The sequence below is a fragment of the Ruditapes philippinarum genome, unplaced genomic scaffold (genome assembly GCF_026571515.1).
Source record: "Ruditapes philippinarum isolate M1 unplaced genomic scaffold, ASM2657151v2 ctg1240_1_1_1_1, whole genome shotgun sequence".
NCBI classification, from domain to species: Eukaryota; Metazoa; Mollusca; class Bivalvia; order Venerida; family Veneridae; genus Ruditapes; species Ruditapes philippinarum.
In genome coordinates this window covers 55,300-75,134 of record NW_026859611.1, presented here as the reverse complement: position 1 = coordinate 75,134, position 19,835 = coordinate 55,300, and the positions used below count along the sequence as shown (strand labels likewise).

The 19,835-nt window shown below is 32.0% G+C and overlaps 1 protein-coding gene across 1 annotated transcript; it reads left to right on the top strand.

The window, feature by feature from the left end:
- Positions 1–11,907: 11,907 nt before the first annotated feature.
- On the top strand, positions 11,908–19,633 carry LOC132757233 (uncharacterized). Its single transcript, XM_060748445.1, has 7 exons — positions 11,908–11,952; positions 12,751–12,966; positions 15,471–15,623; positions 16,088–16,105; positions 16,249–16,331; positions 19,196–19,259; positions 19,496–19,633. The coding sequence occupies exons 1-6, from the start codon at positions 11,908–11,910 to the stop codon at positions 19,209–19,211; spliced, it is 531 nt and encodes a 176-aa protein (XP_060604428.1). The 3' UTR covers positions 19,212–19,259; positions 19,496–19,633.
- The last annotated feature ends 202 nt before the right edge of the window (positions 19,634–19,835 follow it).

Here is a 19,835-nt window from a genome sequence, read left to right as displayed (position 1 = left end):
AAATCATGGACAATGAAACATTACGCGCATGTTCAAAACTTAAGAATGAAAGATATGATACAAATGAGGACCCGACTATTTTATAAACGAATATTACAATTTTTTTTAATTCGGAATTAACTAGCACTACAATATTTACTCAAGCTTTTCAATAAATTACTGTCACAGAGTTATTTTCTCCGAATGTCGTCGGAAGGATTCATAATACCTATCTTTAAAAATCGAAATAATAATTAACCGGAAAATTGCAGGGGGATGACATTTCTAAGTACCCTAGGTAAACTTATTTCAAAATTACTTAATACACGTCTTAATAACTGGGCAGAGAACTTTCACGTTTACATTGACGCACAAGCAAGATTTAGGTAAAAAAATGGGAACTATAGATTCTGTTTTTGTATTTCAAAGTATCATTTATCATATAATTTCTGAAAATAAATGTCTTTTTGTTTGTTCATTGACTTTACAAAAGCATTTGATTTTATTGTTAGGAATAATCTATGATTAAAAGCTGATAAAATTAGGAGTCAGGGGAAAAGAAATGAATGTATTGAAATCTATATATACACACGTCAAATCCAGAATAAAATTAACAAATACATTGAGCTTGAGGGAAACTTTTATATGTTCATTAAGAGCCCGCAAAGGGGCAGCTTGTCCCCTTTTCTCTTTTCTATGTACATAAATGACTCAAAAGATATTTTTATTTTAAATGATTTTAAAGACATAGACTTAGGTACTCTTTAATTGTTCCTATTATTATACATTGCTATTATATCGGAAAGAAAAGAAGATCTTCAAAATGGATAAAATATTTTAAAATATTATTGCGACGAATGGAAACTAAAAATAAATGAACATAAAACAAAAATAATGGATTTTAAAAAAGGAGGGAGAAATCGTCAGGATTTAAGATTTTTATATGGAAATACAGAATTTAAGTAGTAAATAAATTGACGTTTATATGAATCGTTTTTACAGTAGGAGGATCATTTTCCAAAACATTCGAAGCACTTTCAAAGGCAATTTTTAATCTTAACTCATATATGCAAAACTTCCATAATATCTCAATTTCACACTCGATCTTTTTGACCAGTAAATAACACCTATTTGGAGCTATGGATGCGAGGTATGGGGTTTCGTTGAAACAAAAAAGATAGAAAATATGCATTTTAAATTTTGCAAAAATTTACAAGGAGTAAGGACACAAAACTCAAAATAACTTTGTTTATGGAGTATTAGGCAGAGAACGATTAATACAGCTAAAATGATACGAATCTTAAAATTTTGGATTAAAGTATTAAAATCGGAAGAACATGTGTACATTAAAATGTTCACAATATGATGATCTTTAATATAGAACAAAAAAATTATGAATGTTGGGCTAATTCAATTAAACAATTACTTCAGAGACTAGGGTTTTATCATGTTTGGGTTAATCAGAGAGTGGGAAATTAATTTTAATTTTTGAACCCAGTAAAACAGAGACTTAAGTATAACTACATGCAAAACTGGACAGAATATCTACGCAATTCATCAAGAGCTTCCCTTTACATTCTTTTTCACACTTTAATATTAAATTGCATTTTGAACAAATTAACATTCAGAAATTTGGATAAACATTAACAAGATTTAGGGTTTCGACATATAGGTTCCTAATCGAATCAGGGAGTTGGCATACGAGGGTTATTCAAAAAGTAATAGGACTGCAGCTCTACCGTTAACATTTTTTAATTTACGTACAAAGTTTTACACGAAACAAATATCGGAACATGTTCTCTATATACAGTCAAAAATTCAATACAAAATGTTCAGAAATAAAAAATCTGTGAAATTTTCAAATGACAAGGGGTACGAATTGCGGCGCACGCTAACAATACCATTATTGACGTTCATGACGTTGTAAAATAAATAGAAATTGTAACAAGCGTCCTTCTTTTTGAAAGTAGTTTCCCTAGTCTCTAGGTGTATGAATCATGCAACTTTTGCTTGGCCTCATATGTGGAGATGAAGCAAGAAAAAAAACGATCACATTCTCGTTCCACTGTTTAAAAAACAAATGCCCGATAGCCGGCCATTCTCCGGGTTTTCTCGTGTTTTTTGAGTAACCTTGGAACTCTGTAGGACTTTAAATAATAAATGTTAATGCAAAAGCAATTAATGTTATTAATTTATTCATGTCATCGTATGTTTTAAAACAATATGATTATATACAGAACAATAACAATATTTATGAATTGAAAAGTATCCTTTTAAACTTAGCACAGTCTATCGTGTATCAATACAAGTTTGGAAAACACTACCAATTATTACCGTTAATTATTACATTAATTTATTGATTACACGTATATCTAGCTAAATACAAAAAAAAATGTTTATTGCAAATGTCTTATTTACAATCATTTCGATAAAACAGAATAAGTAGACCCGAAGAACATACAAACAACGAGAAACAGTTCGCGTACCGTTTGCCGTGGTTTCTTTTGTAGCGCTTTTGAAATTGACGTCACTAACGTCCAGTCAATTTTCAACTTTCATCCTCGCCGCCCTTTCCCGTTAGTGATCTTGCATTCGTAGTTTTTGAATTGCTTGTGCCAGCTGAAAACGAGTGTCCTGATGGCAGGATAATTGTCCTTTGTTAATTTTACCATTTTGTGTGTATCTGAATGATTATAGTCAATCTGCTGGCAAAATTTAACAATCGCACACATTTTCAGTTTGTTAACGAATGTCATATTTCTACAACTAACGCTATGACCGCTGCTGTTCGAAACTTAATAATTAGGCCATTTCATGTCCGAATGACGTCAAATTTGGACATAATGTCACATAAATATATTTCAATGTTTTGATGAAATACAGGGAAAAGCAGATAGTTATTCATGAATAAATTAGAAGTACAACGTAGCTCCAATAACTATATTTATGTGCTGCGCCGGGTGCCTGTTACCATGGTTATTCAACAGCAAAGGAAAAACGCGTTTAGCACAATAGATTAAAAAAAATATGTTTAAATTGTAGAAAACATTTTACGATCGCTGTACAGTACATATGAACATATTCTAAATTGAATGAAATTTTAAATACGCAAGACTCCCAGTCCTATTACTTTTTGTACAACCCTCGTAAACTAAACAAAATTCCAAGAAACAAAAGAAAATGTATAGTATGTAACTAACTCTCAGATGAATACCATTTCTTATGAGAATGTACTTTATATTGAGAAATAAGAACTTAGTATTTACCAATGTACTACTGGAAAAGACTAAACATACCTACATTTATCGAATTAATGTCAAAAAATCGACTTCTACGATTAGAAACTGTTCACTTTTATTTTTTAAAGAATTTGAAATCCGTACGCTGATTTACTTTTCTTAAAAATACTTTCATTCACACTTTACTCATGCAACGTCATTTTACAAGGATGCATTTATAACTTAGTTTGTTTAAACATTCAATACTTCAAAATATACATTTTTATATGTAATTGTAATGCACATGTGTATTTGATCTTAAGTTCAGGAAATATTATGCAATATTTAGTTACTTCTGGTAAACATAGATTTTTATATGGAATTGCAATGTATTTAATCACAAATTCAGGTTGTATTGAGAATTGTTAAGATCCTTTGGGTAAAACCATAATGTAATATATTTTGTTGTTTAAAGACTATATGCGTACAACACAATTAATTCTATGAAGGAGTTTTTTACATAAAATGTGTACCTTAAACTAAAATATAACATGACTTTTAGAGACTGTTATATGTCATTGTTATATGTCACCATTGACCTATATTTATTTATAAAATAATTGATTGTATACCATGACATTCATGAGTTTGTAACCTTTTGTGAATAAATATAATTATTATATATTATTTATATAGCTAGGTAAAAACAGTATTATGTGTATGGTCCAAGTAGAAATGGTCGTAACAAACTTAGATCATATAGAGTTTTCAAACATGATTATGAAACAGAAATGTATGTCCCTACAAGTAATATTTCCGATAAGCACAGATCCGCGCTGGCCAAACTAAGATGCGGTGTTGCGCCTTTACCTTTAGAAAATATGCCTGTTAATGCTAGGCAAATGTCTTATTAAAATGTTCTTATCAAGCTATATGAAATATATTGTATGAAGAAACTTATAAAATTAACCATGTGTTTCACAATTGGAATGATGTTCAAAAATTGTATTTGTTCTATGTAATAATGATATTGTTCAAGAAAGTGCTAAAACATGTTTCTTGATACTTCATATGAGATCAAATCTTCTGTACAGTAATATGTAAGTGTAGACCGTTACTTAAAATCTTACATGTATTTGTTTGGTTTTATCGACATGCTATCGAAGTATTTTTGTTTTATTCTCTTAAGTCAATGGCCCAGTAATTTCTGATCATACCCATATTCCCTATAACATTCATGTTCTTAATAAGTCATATCCTTGACATAATTTTCGTACTTTGTCATGTCCCTTACAATCATGTTCATGATCGTGTCTTGTACATTCATGTTTTTGTATGGTCATCGCCCTATCTCTTTCGAGCATGTACTTAGTCATGTCTTATATATTCATGTTCTCTTTTATTATGCCCTATGTTATAATACATTTTGGTTACATCCTATATATCCATGTTCTTGCTCGACCTTATCACAGAAATAGGTAATATTCTTTACAATCATGTATACAAATATATATGTACTAACATAAAATAAAGGCTGTTCTATACAGTTTGATATATTATACTATGTTCCAGATATAGATTGATGAAAGACTTTAATAATCCATTATGAAAAAATTATTTTAGCTTGTATTATGATATTAACAGATAAAAAGTCTTCTATAACTCTGTATAGAGTGGCAATGAGTTTTCGTAATATGTTTGAATATGTTTTGTATGTATGATATGTTGTATTTATTGTATCAAATCATGAGACTACAATAAAGAAAAAAAACTCTACAGCAATTAGTCGCGATCGTTGTACAAATACATAATCAAGGTAATTAAATACATACTAAAGGTAATTGAACTATAACGGCTAAACTTAATTTACTTATTTGAGCATCATTTTGGTTATAATTTTTCTAACTAAACCAGATTGTGACGATAAAGGGACAGTTTACCAAGTTTAGAGTGAGAATGAGAGATTTTTAAACTTCTCATATGGTGATGTTAAAATTGGCTGGATGAATGCTTTCATCAATGGAAAACAGTTTGGATTGCCATATAAAGATGATAGAGGCGAGCGCCTTCATAATCAATATACATTCTTTCTTCAAGGTACATAAACATGATTTGTATTTATAAACGTTTTTCAATTGGTATGATAAAATGATACAAAATAAACAATATCAATATTGTTATCGCAAGATTTAGATATAAGAAACAAATGAATCTATTCTTAATATCTATCTATGATACGTTTTCTGTTTTTATTTATTTTATCTTAATGTTTTTTCTCATATGTAAAACATGAAAATTATTATAATTTCTCTGTTTCTCATTACCAAGTAAACTTTAGATCAACAGGGTCATAATATTTTTTCATCGTCGGATACCCACGGCCGAACCATTATCATTCATCAGAAATCAAATGAATACATATAACTGTTATTTGTATTAAGGCCTTGAGTCTGTCTAAGATATTACTTGTGATTGATTAAATGACATCAATATATTAAAATTGATTAAGTGCAAACCTGAAATTAAAAATCTGAAATTTGAATAAACTCGTGGCTTTTAATAAAAGTTTTTATGGAAATATTTTACCAGAATATACATTTCTTAAAACTGATTTTATCCAATTTAATTGGCATTGTTACTTGAAATAGATATTAACTTTAACAATGATAAATTTATTGCACTAACTGTACCTTCACATCAAATGGCTTTCTTGTACATGTAGTCACAGTTTCTGTGCTTGCGTCCACCATTTTTGGTCCACAGTGAGTAATGCTAGGTCTCTTTGGGGTTGTGATCTTCTGTGGTGTTCGAAACAAAGACTTCTTACTTTTTGGTGTGACACCACTTGGTGAAGAAATTGTACGCTTTGTTGAACCTGGTTTTGATGCTACAAAATATAGAATTAACCATAATATATATGCAAAACCTTGCCCAGTGAATTAATGTGTAAATACTAGATAAATTTGCATGAGATACAACATGTACTATCCTGCCAATGGAGGATTTGGTTTAACATTGTATTCAGCAGCTATGGTCATATTACAATTTCCAGCTTTCATATGGAGGAAGACCACCCAGTATTATTCCAGTCACAAGCAGATGTACATGTTGTACCTGGGTAGAACCACTAACCTTCCATTAGCTACCTGGACAACTACTTGTCTGAGTTAGAAAACTAAAAACAAGTTCTTATAAGTTATATATTCAATTTCTATAATAAGTACTTGGAACAGTTACAAAGAAACAATAATTACTTATCCCGAACCAGTGATTTTGCAAGCTAATGAATTATCAGACATATAAATATATATTCTTTCTAAAGAATCAGGGTCAGCTTGGCACTAAAACATACTCGACCCTATCCCAACTTGGTACAGGGCCGAGTTGACCCTTTACCCTTTCTAAATATTAAAAAAAACACAATATACAACGATTTCCAAACAGCTTGTCTATGTTGACAGTTGAGTGACGATTCACCCCATATTATACAAAACATTTTTATTCATTTGGATTGAAAACATGTATGGGTATGGTTTGGGAGGGGGGGGTAGTTAAAGGTCTTAAGCGTACCCATTTATATAGTATGACATGACATTAACTTAAATGCCACATCAAATGAAAAACAAAAATATTAAAAAGTGGTTTATAAAGTTTTGGAAGCCAGTACTGGAGGGGTTGGGTGTTGATGTTCGCATCTTTTTGTTATTTATAACATTATTTTCGTCACTAAACAGCTAAATGAGGGACTAATCGGGAGACTTTTTTTTTCAATATTGATGAATATATTTAAGTGTCCATTTTTTGTTCCTACAGAAAAATATGGAAAACATTTTATAGTATAGATCTACCAATTTTTAACATGCATCTATCGTTTATTTTTAATTGAACTTTTTATAACGTTTCTATAAAATAGTTTTAAGAAAGATAGTCAGATGTCGCAAACACATACATACCAGTTGGAGTAACATGTTGCGTTGATTGTGCTTTTACAACACCTGGCAATTGCTCAAACTTTTGCAAAAGTTCTCTTTTCTCGGCCGCTAATTTACGACCGATTTTCGTTTCATCCTTAGTGCATTTTCGGATTCTATTAAGAATATTCGCACACAAGTTACAACAAAATCCAGTAGGTGAAACGTTAATACTTGCAAAAATATCGTTATATTGATATCTGCTTGCAGATGAACTGACTTGGCGATAGTTTTTGCCGTTGATTTTACCAAGACACGTAAAACAGCGTTTAACTGTGGGCGCTGCCATTTTGTTTCTTATTGTTTTTTACCTCCGCAGTTGAAGAATATAGATTTTGTTAAACGCGATGTCATTGGTAGATATTTTACGCACCTGTTGCTGTATATCGGCGCAAATCGATTCATTTTACCCACGGTTGATTGCATGTTATGTGACATGTTTATCAATCGTGGGTATCCGACGATGAAATAAAACAAGATCATGTTACGAAGACCTTGTGTGCCTGGTTGGTATATTATTTCAGACACAAGCCATGTATAAACTGTGCATATATTAGCCGGCTGTATGGTGGCTGATGTGGTACATTGCTCATTTCATTGTAGAAAGCGACAACGCAACCTACATCGTTTCATCTTGTCGCTACCGACAACACGACAAAACGCCAAACGGCGCGTTGTCGCGCTATCGTCTTGAAGTCCTGTCTCTAGCGAAGCAACGCAAACGGCACGTTGTCGCGATATCGCCCCGTCGCTTGGCTTATAAGTCAATTCTTCGATTTGAACCGAGTGGCAATGTGACATCGCAACAACACGCCGCACGAAAACGGGCCGTTTGGCATACATTGTTAGCGACAGGACGACAAGACGAAAGTCCGACGACACGCCGTTTGGCGCTTTGTCCCGCACAAAAGCGTTTCAAATCAGCCACCAAAGGACCGACCGAAGGACGTTTATACACGTTAATATGACATAACAAGAATTTTCATAACGAATTTGTAATACAGCTTAGTACCTTTTTAGAAGAAAGCATGCAGTAACCTCATAATTTCTCATCAGGTGGGTTTAAAGTTAACATAAGAGTCACAGTTATCCAATAAAAAGCGCCGTTACAAATGTGCAGTATTATAAACATTAAGATACTCAACAAACAGTCTATCTCATCTATCTCTGTGTACTTCAATTATCATGTATAACACATTATTGTCAAAATTAAATTAATGATTTCCTTTTCTCACAATTCTGAATTGTATTGTAGAGCCAATGCCAGATATACAAAGTGAAACACCAGTAAGAATAAAATTATGTGGTGAATATGACGGTCATTTTACGAACGACTGCGAGGAAACCTACATATACGCCAGAATGTGTAATGGATTGCTTCAATTTGACTTTTTCTTATTTCGCAGAATGGGGTTGCTTTGAGTGTTTATATTTAGGTAGTGTAAGACTCCTCTCATTTTATAGATAATAATACAAGAGATTTTAGAAAAGCAATGTTAAGAATTAAGACTTTGTCAAGTTCATCTGTGGATACTAAACAAGTCTGAGAACCTCAAAACTTTATATTAGGTTTATTTTCAATAAAAAGGAATATCAGTATTTGCCTTCTTAATAACATGTATTAAAATGTGTATGTGTTTGGTAACCTGTTGTGAGCTAAACTAATTGAATTGAATGTATTTGTTTTGAGGAAACATTGATGATACTTGTTTACTTATGGATAAGATGAATTACTTCTTCATTGAGTGAGCTTCAAAACAGTATTGTTCGAGAATATCGTAGCTACGAGTGAGAATATTGTTTTCAAAGTTTACGAGATAAAATGAAATAACACTCTAGCCAAACAAAAAGAAACATATTTTCTATAAATTTTATGCTTGAATAAGAGTTTCAATCATATTTCTACAATATTACCTTGAATATTGAGAGTTTTCCTCATTGATAGCCTCAATTGCAGACGACTCATAAATAAAAATTAGACTTTTAGAGGTAAATATCAACTTTGCGATGATATTGTTCATTTTAAACAAAACTCATACTGGTCATTTGCTTTAATTAATGAAATAAACAAATCTAGGAGATTCAATGGTTACACTATCCCGTATAACAATTATTCTTTATCCGTGAAACTGTGCGAAGAAGTTTATGGACAAATTGTTTATTGGCGCGAGGGAAGAGTTTAAATGTGTTTGATTGAAAGGGTTTGGTAATTTTACACCTATTCAAAGAACTGAAAATTATTCGATGATTATTACAAACCATTAGAAAATTCTAAACGGATTTGTATACAGTCAAGAAACGAAACATATAATTTTTGAAGGGCATTCTCGCGAACGCTAGGTTAATTTATTAAATCTTTAACATGCGCAAATGTCTTTCCAAGTAGTTTTGCATGCGAAAAGAACTGTACTTAAAAGATTGTTATAAATCTTACCAAAAGACCATCTTTTCTGGCCGTTGAATTGAACGAATTGAAGAAAGCAAAAATAAACGTGAGGCACCAAATCGGGAAACAATTTACCCACTACTTCATGAGCATTTTGTGAAAAATGGCTGTTTTCATTGAAAAGTCTCCCATTACAAGTTCAAATTGCTATAATACTATAAAAACTGCTTCAACACTAATCAAACTTGGCACAAATGTTGACTGGACCATTGCCCTTGAAACAACATGCTCAGGCTTAATTTTTCTGTTACCATGGCAACGAGGGGACATCTCAAAATTGCCAAAAATCACTATTTTGCGTTGATTTTTTTCCATCAAAATTGATTTCAAAGTGCTGCAACTTCTCAATGGATTGAAATAGAGTCAAATGCTTTTCAGCGTTGGTTACACGTTACCTTATGATCAATCTGGGGTCATTTATAGCCTTTCACAAGTCCAAAATTTTCTTGGCGATGAGGGGGACTCCACCCCATTCAAACCCCCCAAACAGAAGGGGGCACATGCCCCTTCTGGCAACCCCCTGATGTATCTTTTGGTTGGGGGCCGCGCCGAAAAAGTGGTCACTTTTTTTAACAACATTTCTTAAACAAAAACAAGTGTTGGGGGCCTAAATAAGGCCTTTTTTCACCATTAAAGACAACAAAAAAAGGGGGGGGTGAAAAAGGCGTTAAAAGGCGTGTATATCGCGTAATGGGTTAAGCAATAATTTCTAACTTTGAAACTGTGAAAGTATATTTTGATACCTTTCTCTGTGAAATTATCAAATACAATTTGTATGGATAAATAATCCACTCAATAGCATAGAATGGTATCGAATATTGTAATACAAATACGAATACGAAAATTTATTTCACCATGAAACATGTAAAAACACTGTTTCTAGCCTATACAAATCCGAAGTATTGTGCGAACAAAAACATAGAAATAAAGCAAACAACAAAATGCATTTTTACATTGTAAATCGTACAGTTATCAGAAGAGATTACTTAATGAAACGTTAATCTAATTTATGAAAGATAAAATAAAGTATCATATGGAATGACGAATACACATATTCATTTGATGTATCATTATACATATATAACCCTAATGAAATATTAAAAATATTTACGTAACACTAATGAAAAATTATACAATTGTTCTTTTATAAGCAAAGTAAACAAATTTTTTTTTATCTAAATTCAATATATCTTTTGTAGAGTTTGTTGACATGAGAGCCCTAAATTTATTCAATGTCGGCCACAATTATTTCTCAAATCTCTGAATTTAAAAATGGTATTCATTTTCGATCATTGACATATAACATGATTTACAAAGTCCTTGTTCCCTTGGGATATAATAGTATCTACCGGTTTCGATATAAAGATTATGAGGGGACATGCATAATCTAGATAATGTATTTCTTAATTTATAATCAGAAATCACCGAAAGATATTTTTCACCAATATGACTGGAGTCGACTGGAATTATTATGTCTGCATACCATTTTTGTTCATAGTTATTTAAGATTCTTAATAAAAGTGTCCATTACTGAGTTTTTGTACATAACATTTTAGTTTTGTTTCAGTGCATTATAACAATATTAAAGTCAAACCTGAAATTGGTCATAAAATTCAACAACATGAAGTGAACGGTAAATTACAAAGCGTATACACTCCGTTTCTGCAATATAGATGTGAATTTCACATGATTGATGAAGTAACGTATCGTACAAAATGGTAAATGTATTTTCTGCATTTAATTTATCTTAGAATGTAAGGCAATAAATAAAGTTACATCATATTTATGCAGCATGATGACATAACCTTATCTGATACACAATAGTCAATTTTAAATTATCAATCAATTTCAAAATTCATGACACAAATAAGTTTGCTGAAACAAAATGACTGACATCACAATTAAAAAAAACTAAAATTATTTTATTGATCAATGTTTGAAAAAAACGGTATACTTTTTCAGGTATATAAACGGAACCTTCCGCGTTCAGATGGGACCCTCTTCAAATCAGGATGAACTTGTTTTCAAAGAAGATTATTTATCACATCTTGGACCTGTATATGAGGTAACCGAAAACTTTTAGCGAATAATACTTTGTTTAACACGATTTTATTTTAACAAACTTATACATGTATTGTTTAAATTCATATAAATAAGTACCTCATACTTACTTACTTTATTACAAAGACTATAAATTATGTTGAATAAAAATCACCATTTGAAGAAATATGCCAGGGATGGTTCAGTTAAACACTAGTATCTATTTTATTACGAGCTTTGTGAATGGGTTGACATGATTGTCCACGTGTTGGAGTTATATAGTCACATCTACGCTGAGGTAAGAATGTTCCACATTTTAAAATTCAAATGATAAAGCTCATTACAAGTTAAATATTTGTAAAAAAGAAATATGATATAACTGTAAATAAGAAATCTTATGTTGTACAAGCTTTCTGAGGTTTTTTACTTTGCTACTTGTAAGCAGCGTCGGAAAATGTATGTCATGCGAGACCGAAGTTACAGCGAGATATCAATTTTTCCACGCTGTGAGTAGCAGAATACATGGCGTCAGAAAGCTTCTACAACATAATCATTTTTTTATATACCTTAACATTTTAAAACCAAGAGAACAAATACAGTTCATGAATGACAGTTGAATATTTATTTTTTTGCAAAAGTGACCACGCCCTTAGTATTATTGGTTCCCGTTTCCAAACGCTACATAATGCACAGCTAAGACAGAAACCAACAAGAAAAGTAGTCCTGCACTTCCTAATATGGTACCGTGTTCGTTTCTGTAATATAATACGTTTTTTTACAGTCTTACAATCAGTCTTCATTATTTGCGTATATTTTAGCGATAAAATATATACATATATAATAAACAATGTCGCTTTATAACGGTCAATCATATATATTAAGATACATCATCTGGTCAACAGGTACAATGTGGTGTAATCAAGGCTGGTACAAATGAGTCCTCTGAAGCATTAAGTGATACATTCTTTGCCGGATTAAAAAGTAAGTGCGATGTTTTACGCCTGACATAAATTATAAATTCTGACTTGAGAAATATATATTAACCTTTGTAAACCTTTTTAGAATAATGTTAGACAACCGACCAGTTTGCTTGTAGATAAAAGATGAGTCCATCACACTGAGCAAGAGTGGTTTTGCTACTGTTGATATCGAGCAGACGATTCCTAAAGGCTGCTATTACACTGACGACGAAGAACCAAATTGTGAAGAGAGAATGACTTTTGAAGATGCATCATCTGTATCCGATATGTGTGCAGGAAAACTTCGTGTACAAAACACCGCTGATGTCGGAAATCCTTTTGTAAGAATAAAGGTAACATATGTTTTTCACAAAATGAATATATTGATTTGTGTTCGATAGGGGGGCATATATATTCTGATTGGCTTTGCACTTACCATTACCGTCCATGAACAGGCTCCATAAAACCGAACCTGCAACATTTTCGATTTTGCCGTTTTTGGTTTTCCTTGAGGATTCTTATTTCCCTTAATTTTGGTGGTCTTTTTAGTAAATTATGATATAATTGAAAATGGTTTTCAAAAGTCCACTTTATTTTGTTTTACGAACTGTTTCTCGTTTACGGCGCACGCTTTCCTTAACTTTAGGACCATACGCCGCTTTTCATGAAATGACACCAAAGTGTCTTATTGAAGATTCCATTATAACCGCACATCTGTTGATGTTTCCAAATTCAAAATTTCACCATTTGTCATGTTTAAATGTTGAATTCTGCTTTAACCGATGCTAGGGGCGTGGTCTGTAACTTGCACTTGCAAATACTGTCCATAAACAGGATCAATCAAACCGACCCTGCAACATTTTCAGGTCGATTTGGGCGTTCTTTCTGGATTCCGTTTTCGCAATGCTATTTTAAGCTATCACAGTGCAAAACTGCCACATGTAGAATATAGATCTACAGGATAAAAAACATCTCAAAGAACAATAAAAGAGTTCACTTTTTGTTAAACAATAAGTGTTTATTATATTTTATTTTTCATTGTCAATTTCTTATTAATGTTGGTAGTCCAATATATCATATTTGTATTCAATGTGAAGCTCACGGTCCAAATGAATAAAGTTCATTAACACTTCTAATTTTGTTTAAAAAGAAATGTTGCTAGATATGTTAAATATAGTGCATTTATTAACGGAAGAGGCTAATACAGTAACTGTAAAATTTTGATCCATTTCCAAAGAAATATTCTAAGAAATTATAGCATATGTTAAATTGTTTTAATACTATCTCTAAAAAGACAGTATAGTCTGTTCAAAAACAATGAAGAAAGTATTTTAATCTTAACAGTCGCAGTAATACATTTTTTATCAAACAATGATCTTTATGCCTAGGTAAATATACATGTTAGTATATATATATAGCTTTAATCGTTCTTTTTGTCAATTTGATTATTTTAATCAGCATTGGCAGTGCCATTCTTCTAATTAAACTTGATTTATAATTATTTATCCTCACCCTTAACCCATTACTGTATAAGCATTTTGTGAAAAATGTTTTTTTCACTGAAAAGTCTCCCGTTACAAGTTAAAATCGCTATAAAACTAATGAAAATGCTTCAATACTAATTAAACTTGGCACAAATGTTGACTGGACCATTTGTAACAACATGCTCAGTCTTAAATTTTCTGTTACCATGGCAACGAAGGGACATCTCAAAATTGCCAAAAATCTTTATTTTGCGTTGATTTTTCCATCAAAATTGATTTCAAAGTGCTGCAACTTCTCAATGGATTGAGAAAGAGTTAAAGGCTTTTAAGCGTTGGTTGCACGTTACCTTATGATCGACCTTGGGGCCATTTCTAATTTCTCAAAAGTCCAAAATTTTCTAGGACGATGAGGGGGGAGCTAAACTCCCAAACAGAAGGGGGCACATTCCCTTCTGGCAACCCCCTGATATATCTTTTAGATAGGGGGCGGCGCCGAAAAAGTTATCAATTTTTAAACAACATTTTTCAACAAAAACAAAAACAAGTGTTTCGGGCCTAAATACGGCATTTTTCACCATTTGAGACACATTTTTTTTGGAGGGGGGGGGGGAGGAGTGAAAAGGTGTTGAAAGGCGTGTATATCGCATAATGGATTAATGGGGTTGAACCCATTTAGGTTATTTGCATTCTCTCACCTGAGCACCTTTACAGTTCAAGAAAAATGCAGATGACAGATGCGCGTATTACAAAAGCTTCTATCGCCGAAATATTCCAATGTCATCAAGCTTAGACGCTTTAAAATTGAATAGAAAGGCAGTTGGTTAGACATGAAGACAGCATAAAAGCAGAGTAGTAACGACGCCATTGCAACAAGTAAGGTCTTCAACAACATCACAGGAAGTCTGTAGGCAAACTATGTCATTGTCATTAACCCTGTCCGAAGCTTGTATGGCTTATCTAAAATGGTACTGTGTCTCTTTCGGGTTCTTGATATTGCAAGTCGCCAACAGTACAGTGTAAGCGCGCGTCAATCCGAGGTACTACAGTCTATCGAACATTATCGTGAAAAACAATAAATGGTAGTGTTAACGGAATGTATTATGTTTCGACGATTGGTTAATTTTGACTTTAATATATATTTTATGCTCTGGCCGTCTTATCAAATCTCCATTTACTTGTTTATTCGGACATGTTAATTGTTTGCCCTTTATCGTAAGGTTTTAACCGGTCGACTTGTTAAACAAGTACAAGGCTACACAGTTGGATACTTTTTCTATTGGTGGATAGCGGTATACTGATGATGTTTGATGTAAAAATATAATAAAATTCGATTAAATATGTCGTATTCTGTTCCAAATATACACTATTTATAGAGTTTAAAACAAGGTGAACAATGGACAAGTACCACACATACGATAATGTTGACAACTGCTGACAGCACATATGACGATGCAACAAAGTTCGACTTACAAGTATACGTAACAGACACTACCGGTCATGACAAACGAAGATCAGTCAGATCAGAGGTATGGTAAACGTGATACTTGTCATTGAGCTTTTTATAAAGTAGATTGTTCTTTTGTTTGTTTCATTTTACGCCTTTTTCCAACAGTATTTTAGACATATAAGCGGATAGTTTCCTAACCATCGTTCCTGGAGAGTTACACAAGTACTAGACTACCTTCCTACGCGCTAAACTACCAAAGCATCTACCGGGGATCGAACCCACGCCAGAGAAGTAACTAGATTAGAAATCATTGACTAACTCCTCGACCACGGAGGCGGTTTTATAAAGTAGATAAAGATAAAACATGGTAACAAGTTAATATTATCAAATATAGATACATAATTAGACATTCCATAATTTATTATGTTTTCAAACAAAATAAACAACTTCTTTCAGTATTTTGCTATAGAATTAATTGGTCACTGTGATGGTCTTACAGCTAGTAACATATTTTTCTATTCTTTTTTCTTCTCTTTTTTCCAGACTATTGGAGCAATTCATGTGAGTATAATTTTTACATCAAACACCTAAATTTCAACATTTCTTAAATGAAGCATTAAGTCAGAAAGGGGAGCTAATCAAAATATATAGCATATTAAAAAAATTGGTAACTATTTTTAGATATTTACAAACTATAATTTCAGGTAAGAGTTACTGGCAATTACAGACATCGGAACAAAAGATGTTATTCACACGTCGATCCACATATGAGAACCGCAGATGGATTGTAAGATAATATGTTTATTTAATCTAAACGGCTACTGTACATAAATTAAATTCAGTGGGTTTTAAAAGTTGTAAAACAAATTAATATTTACGTTTGTGTAATCATAAAAATCAAAGTCTGATTAGCAAATACCAGTCGGGCAAGAAAATGCTGCAAATCTGCTTATCTAAGTAGTATTTTAGAGGTGTTTCCGGACAGCAAAAAGCAAGTTTTATGTATTGACATTCATTTGGTCAACTCCTGATGTGAAGCTTTTATATTCAAGCTGGTCACCAAAATCCCGTATATATTCTATATTACTTATATCTTTCAGTTATGTATATAAAACAGACCTAACTCATACACACTTTAATGTAATTTATCTTAACCTTTATAGTTTTTATGTTAACGAAATAAACAAACTGATGATAAAATAGGGTGTCCTTGCATAATATGTCGTAACATTACATTGTTTTATTTATGCAGAAACACGTTCATGTTTTTGTTTGATAACGTCTAAGATTTTGGAAGAAATGCATCTTTATAAATGAATGTGTAGTAATGACAAAAGAACCTACACAAAGTAGCTGCGGATGAGGATGACCTGTAACTTTCACTTTTATATGGTGTATTTAAACTGAAAGTTATATTGGGATCATATTATATCCTTATATCAATGCTTTGAAATTGCACGTCTTTTAGAGATAATGCCCTGAATATGAAGGTCATTCGTTGGTGAAATAGAAAAGTAGGAGAATTTCGACTGAAGCTGCACCGTATGCTCGTCGGCATAAATAGCAACGTCTGCCAAGATTGTTGATAATGTAAAATAAATAGTTAATAACGATGCAAGATACACCACATGGCAAAAAACTTTTATCGTTGGCATCTCATTAGGAGCAGCTCATACATTTCTAAAACGTGATTTGAAAATGAGAAAGATCTGCACTAGATGGTGTCCCCTCATTTGCTGGCAGAAGAGTAAAAAAGCGCTACATTGTTGTTAAACCAGTAGGTAAATTACAGTGCCCGGTCGTTCGCACATGTCGTCACTGTTGAAGAAACATGTGTTCATTTTTTTAGCCAAAACGAAAACACTAAAACAGGACTTTGGCTACTCAGGATACTCTATTTAGGATGCAGTTACTAAAGGCAAATATACAATTGCAAAATTTTACTAGACAAAAGTTCTTCAAAAATTAAACAAATACCTTTGAAAACGCGACCCGCAACGGACTTGGCCAATGGCAGATCGCTGCATGACAACACGTCATCGCAAAAGGCGTTTATAGTGCAAAGCTATCCGAAGCAGAACAAATTCGATGTATTTCTCCATCTCAAAATGACCTGCCCTTGCTCCTTGGGACTTCAGTTTAATGTCAAAGCTTAATTTAAAAACATACCTTGAATGTCGAGCACAAACACCTTGATGTTTCAATATTCCATTGTCTTCATGGTTTATCAAATGACTATGAAATTGCTGGACACTTAAATTCATATATCTTTTGGAGGTGAATACTTTGTGGGAACGAAATAATAAAATTTCAATGAAGCCTATGAAGAATCAATTTTACATGCTTTGATGCATTCATATTTGAACACACCTCATATTTTTTTATACAAATATAAAATTAAACCTGTGCTCTAAGTGTTTTTATTTGTCTGCTGCAAGCTAAGATTTGCGATGTGCAGCATCCGCCAGGTCCCTAGCTAATGTCTGGAAAGCAAATAGATTCTTTCTAAGAAATTCTTATTTGTTATGCAAAAATGCTCAAAGCTTAAATTCGTCTGCAATGTATACACCTTTTCTCTAATTACACTAGAAATGTATTTATTCACATAAAAAGTTAAAATGTACTGAAATTTCGTAAATAAGTAAACATTACATATCATCCGATTATATTAGGCAAGTTCCGTTGAACTGTAAGTCAAACTAAAAAATAATAGATTAAAATATTAGACTAAATTATTTTCTACAGCTGTTTAAAAGATTTACTTTTCTTTATCAAATATAAATTAACATGTAGAATTGATGTAGAAAAGGTATTTAAACAAATTTTGATATATGAAATGGTTTTTAAATACTGTTTAAATCCATTGGTCAACAAAAACTCAGTTTTATTTTATTGATAAAACAATTATATAGTTACACAAATCTAACATAATATCTAATGGGTATCACAATTTCAAAATGAACATTGTCATTTTGTATATTCAGTAGACTATATTTCGCCTTCTACGAAATGTTGGAAATGGTAGTTGGACTATGATTTTACGAGTGATTAATTGAATTTAGGCAAATTATCATCTTTGTATTTAGTTATGTAAATATGTTATATAAACCGCAGCCAAAATTTATTTAGTTGATAGAAACTCGACCTTACAACCTAAACCTCTGTTTATTTAGTGTTTCTAACATAATATGTCTTTGTGCTTAATTTCTTATGATGTGTTAAGTAGCATAGGTACTTTTCTCTCATAAGTAAATTTAATAGCGAAATTACACAATTAATAAAAAAATATTTATCTGTTTAAACATAAACGATAGTAGTATAAAAGGGATCAATATCTAGCATTATTTGCTTATTCGTGTACAATTAAGTAAATGACAAAACGTTCCTCTAATTAAATTGAATTCTACACTTTTAAAGACTATAAAGGTCAGCTTGTTTACAAAACCTCACTTAACCCACCTTCCCTGAAACGAACTGTTTTGTATATTAAACTTGCTGGTGGGTGACACAAACCATTTTATGTCATTTAACCATAGGAAGTTTCAGCATTAGATATGATGATATTTAAACATTCCATGTACATAAAGTGAGTTCCCTATTCCTTATTCCTTTTTCGAATTTATGTACATAAACATTCCGCTCATTTTTCAGGTATTATGAAGCTTAAGAGGAAGGAAATTATACATTATACAGGAACATTAAATACCAAACAGAGGTTACAAAACTATTATACATAATGTATATATCTCGAAAGCTAAACTTCTTTAAATTAAGAGAAAACACGACTTTAGATCTACATGATAGCACAATATTGTAATAATTGTTATTATAAAAAAGATTGACAAATTAACTACAAGAAGGGTTGATTTACCAGAGCAGAACTATATATTAAATTTTTCAACTGAGGCTAACAATACAATGTAATACACATCTTAGACTATACGTTTTCAGGTTCAACAGTCAGCTCAGTATTGTTCCCCTGGATCAAACAGCGGACCTGTATGTGCATGTGGAATAGCAATAGCTGTGGGAGCTGACACATTCATCTTTAATAAATGTTATAACACTATATTCAAATTCGACTTAAAGTGTAATGAAGGTGGCCTTATTGATATCGACGAAATGCATCCCCATCGTTACAAGGTCTGTATATATTTCAAAACTGGTGAATATGTAGAAAAAATCAACGTAAGCATTAAAAGAATTTTTAACTATTTTTTCACTCAAGCTGACATACAGAAACAAAACCTGAAATATACTACTGACTCTGTTAACAGCATGCAGTCTTTTC

Excerpts from the sequence above, each read along its gene's own strand:
- LOC132757233 (XM_060748445.1), top strand. The coding sequence starts at position 11,908 with ATGATTGTCCACGTGTTGGAGTTATATAGTCACATCTACGCTGAG. Across the intron at positions 11,953-12,750 it reads ATAGTCACATCTACGCTGAG|ATAAAAGATGAGTCCATCAC; the intron begins GTAAGAATGTTC and ends GTTTGCTTGTAG. Across the intron at positions 12,967-15,470 it reads ATCCTTTTGTAAGAATAAAG|AGTTTAAAACAAGGTGAACA; the intron begins GTAACATATGTT and ends CACTATTTATAG.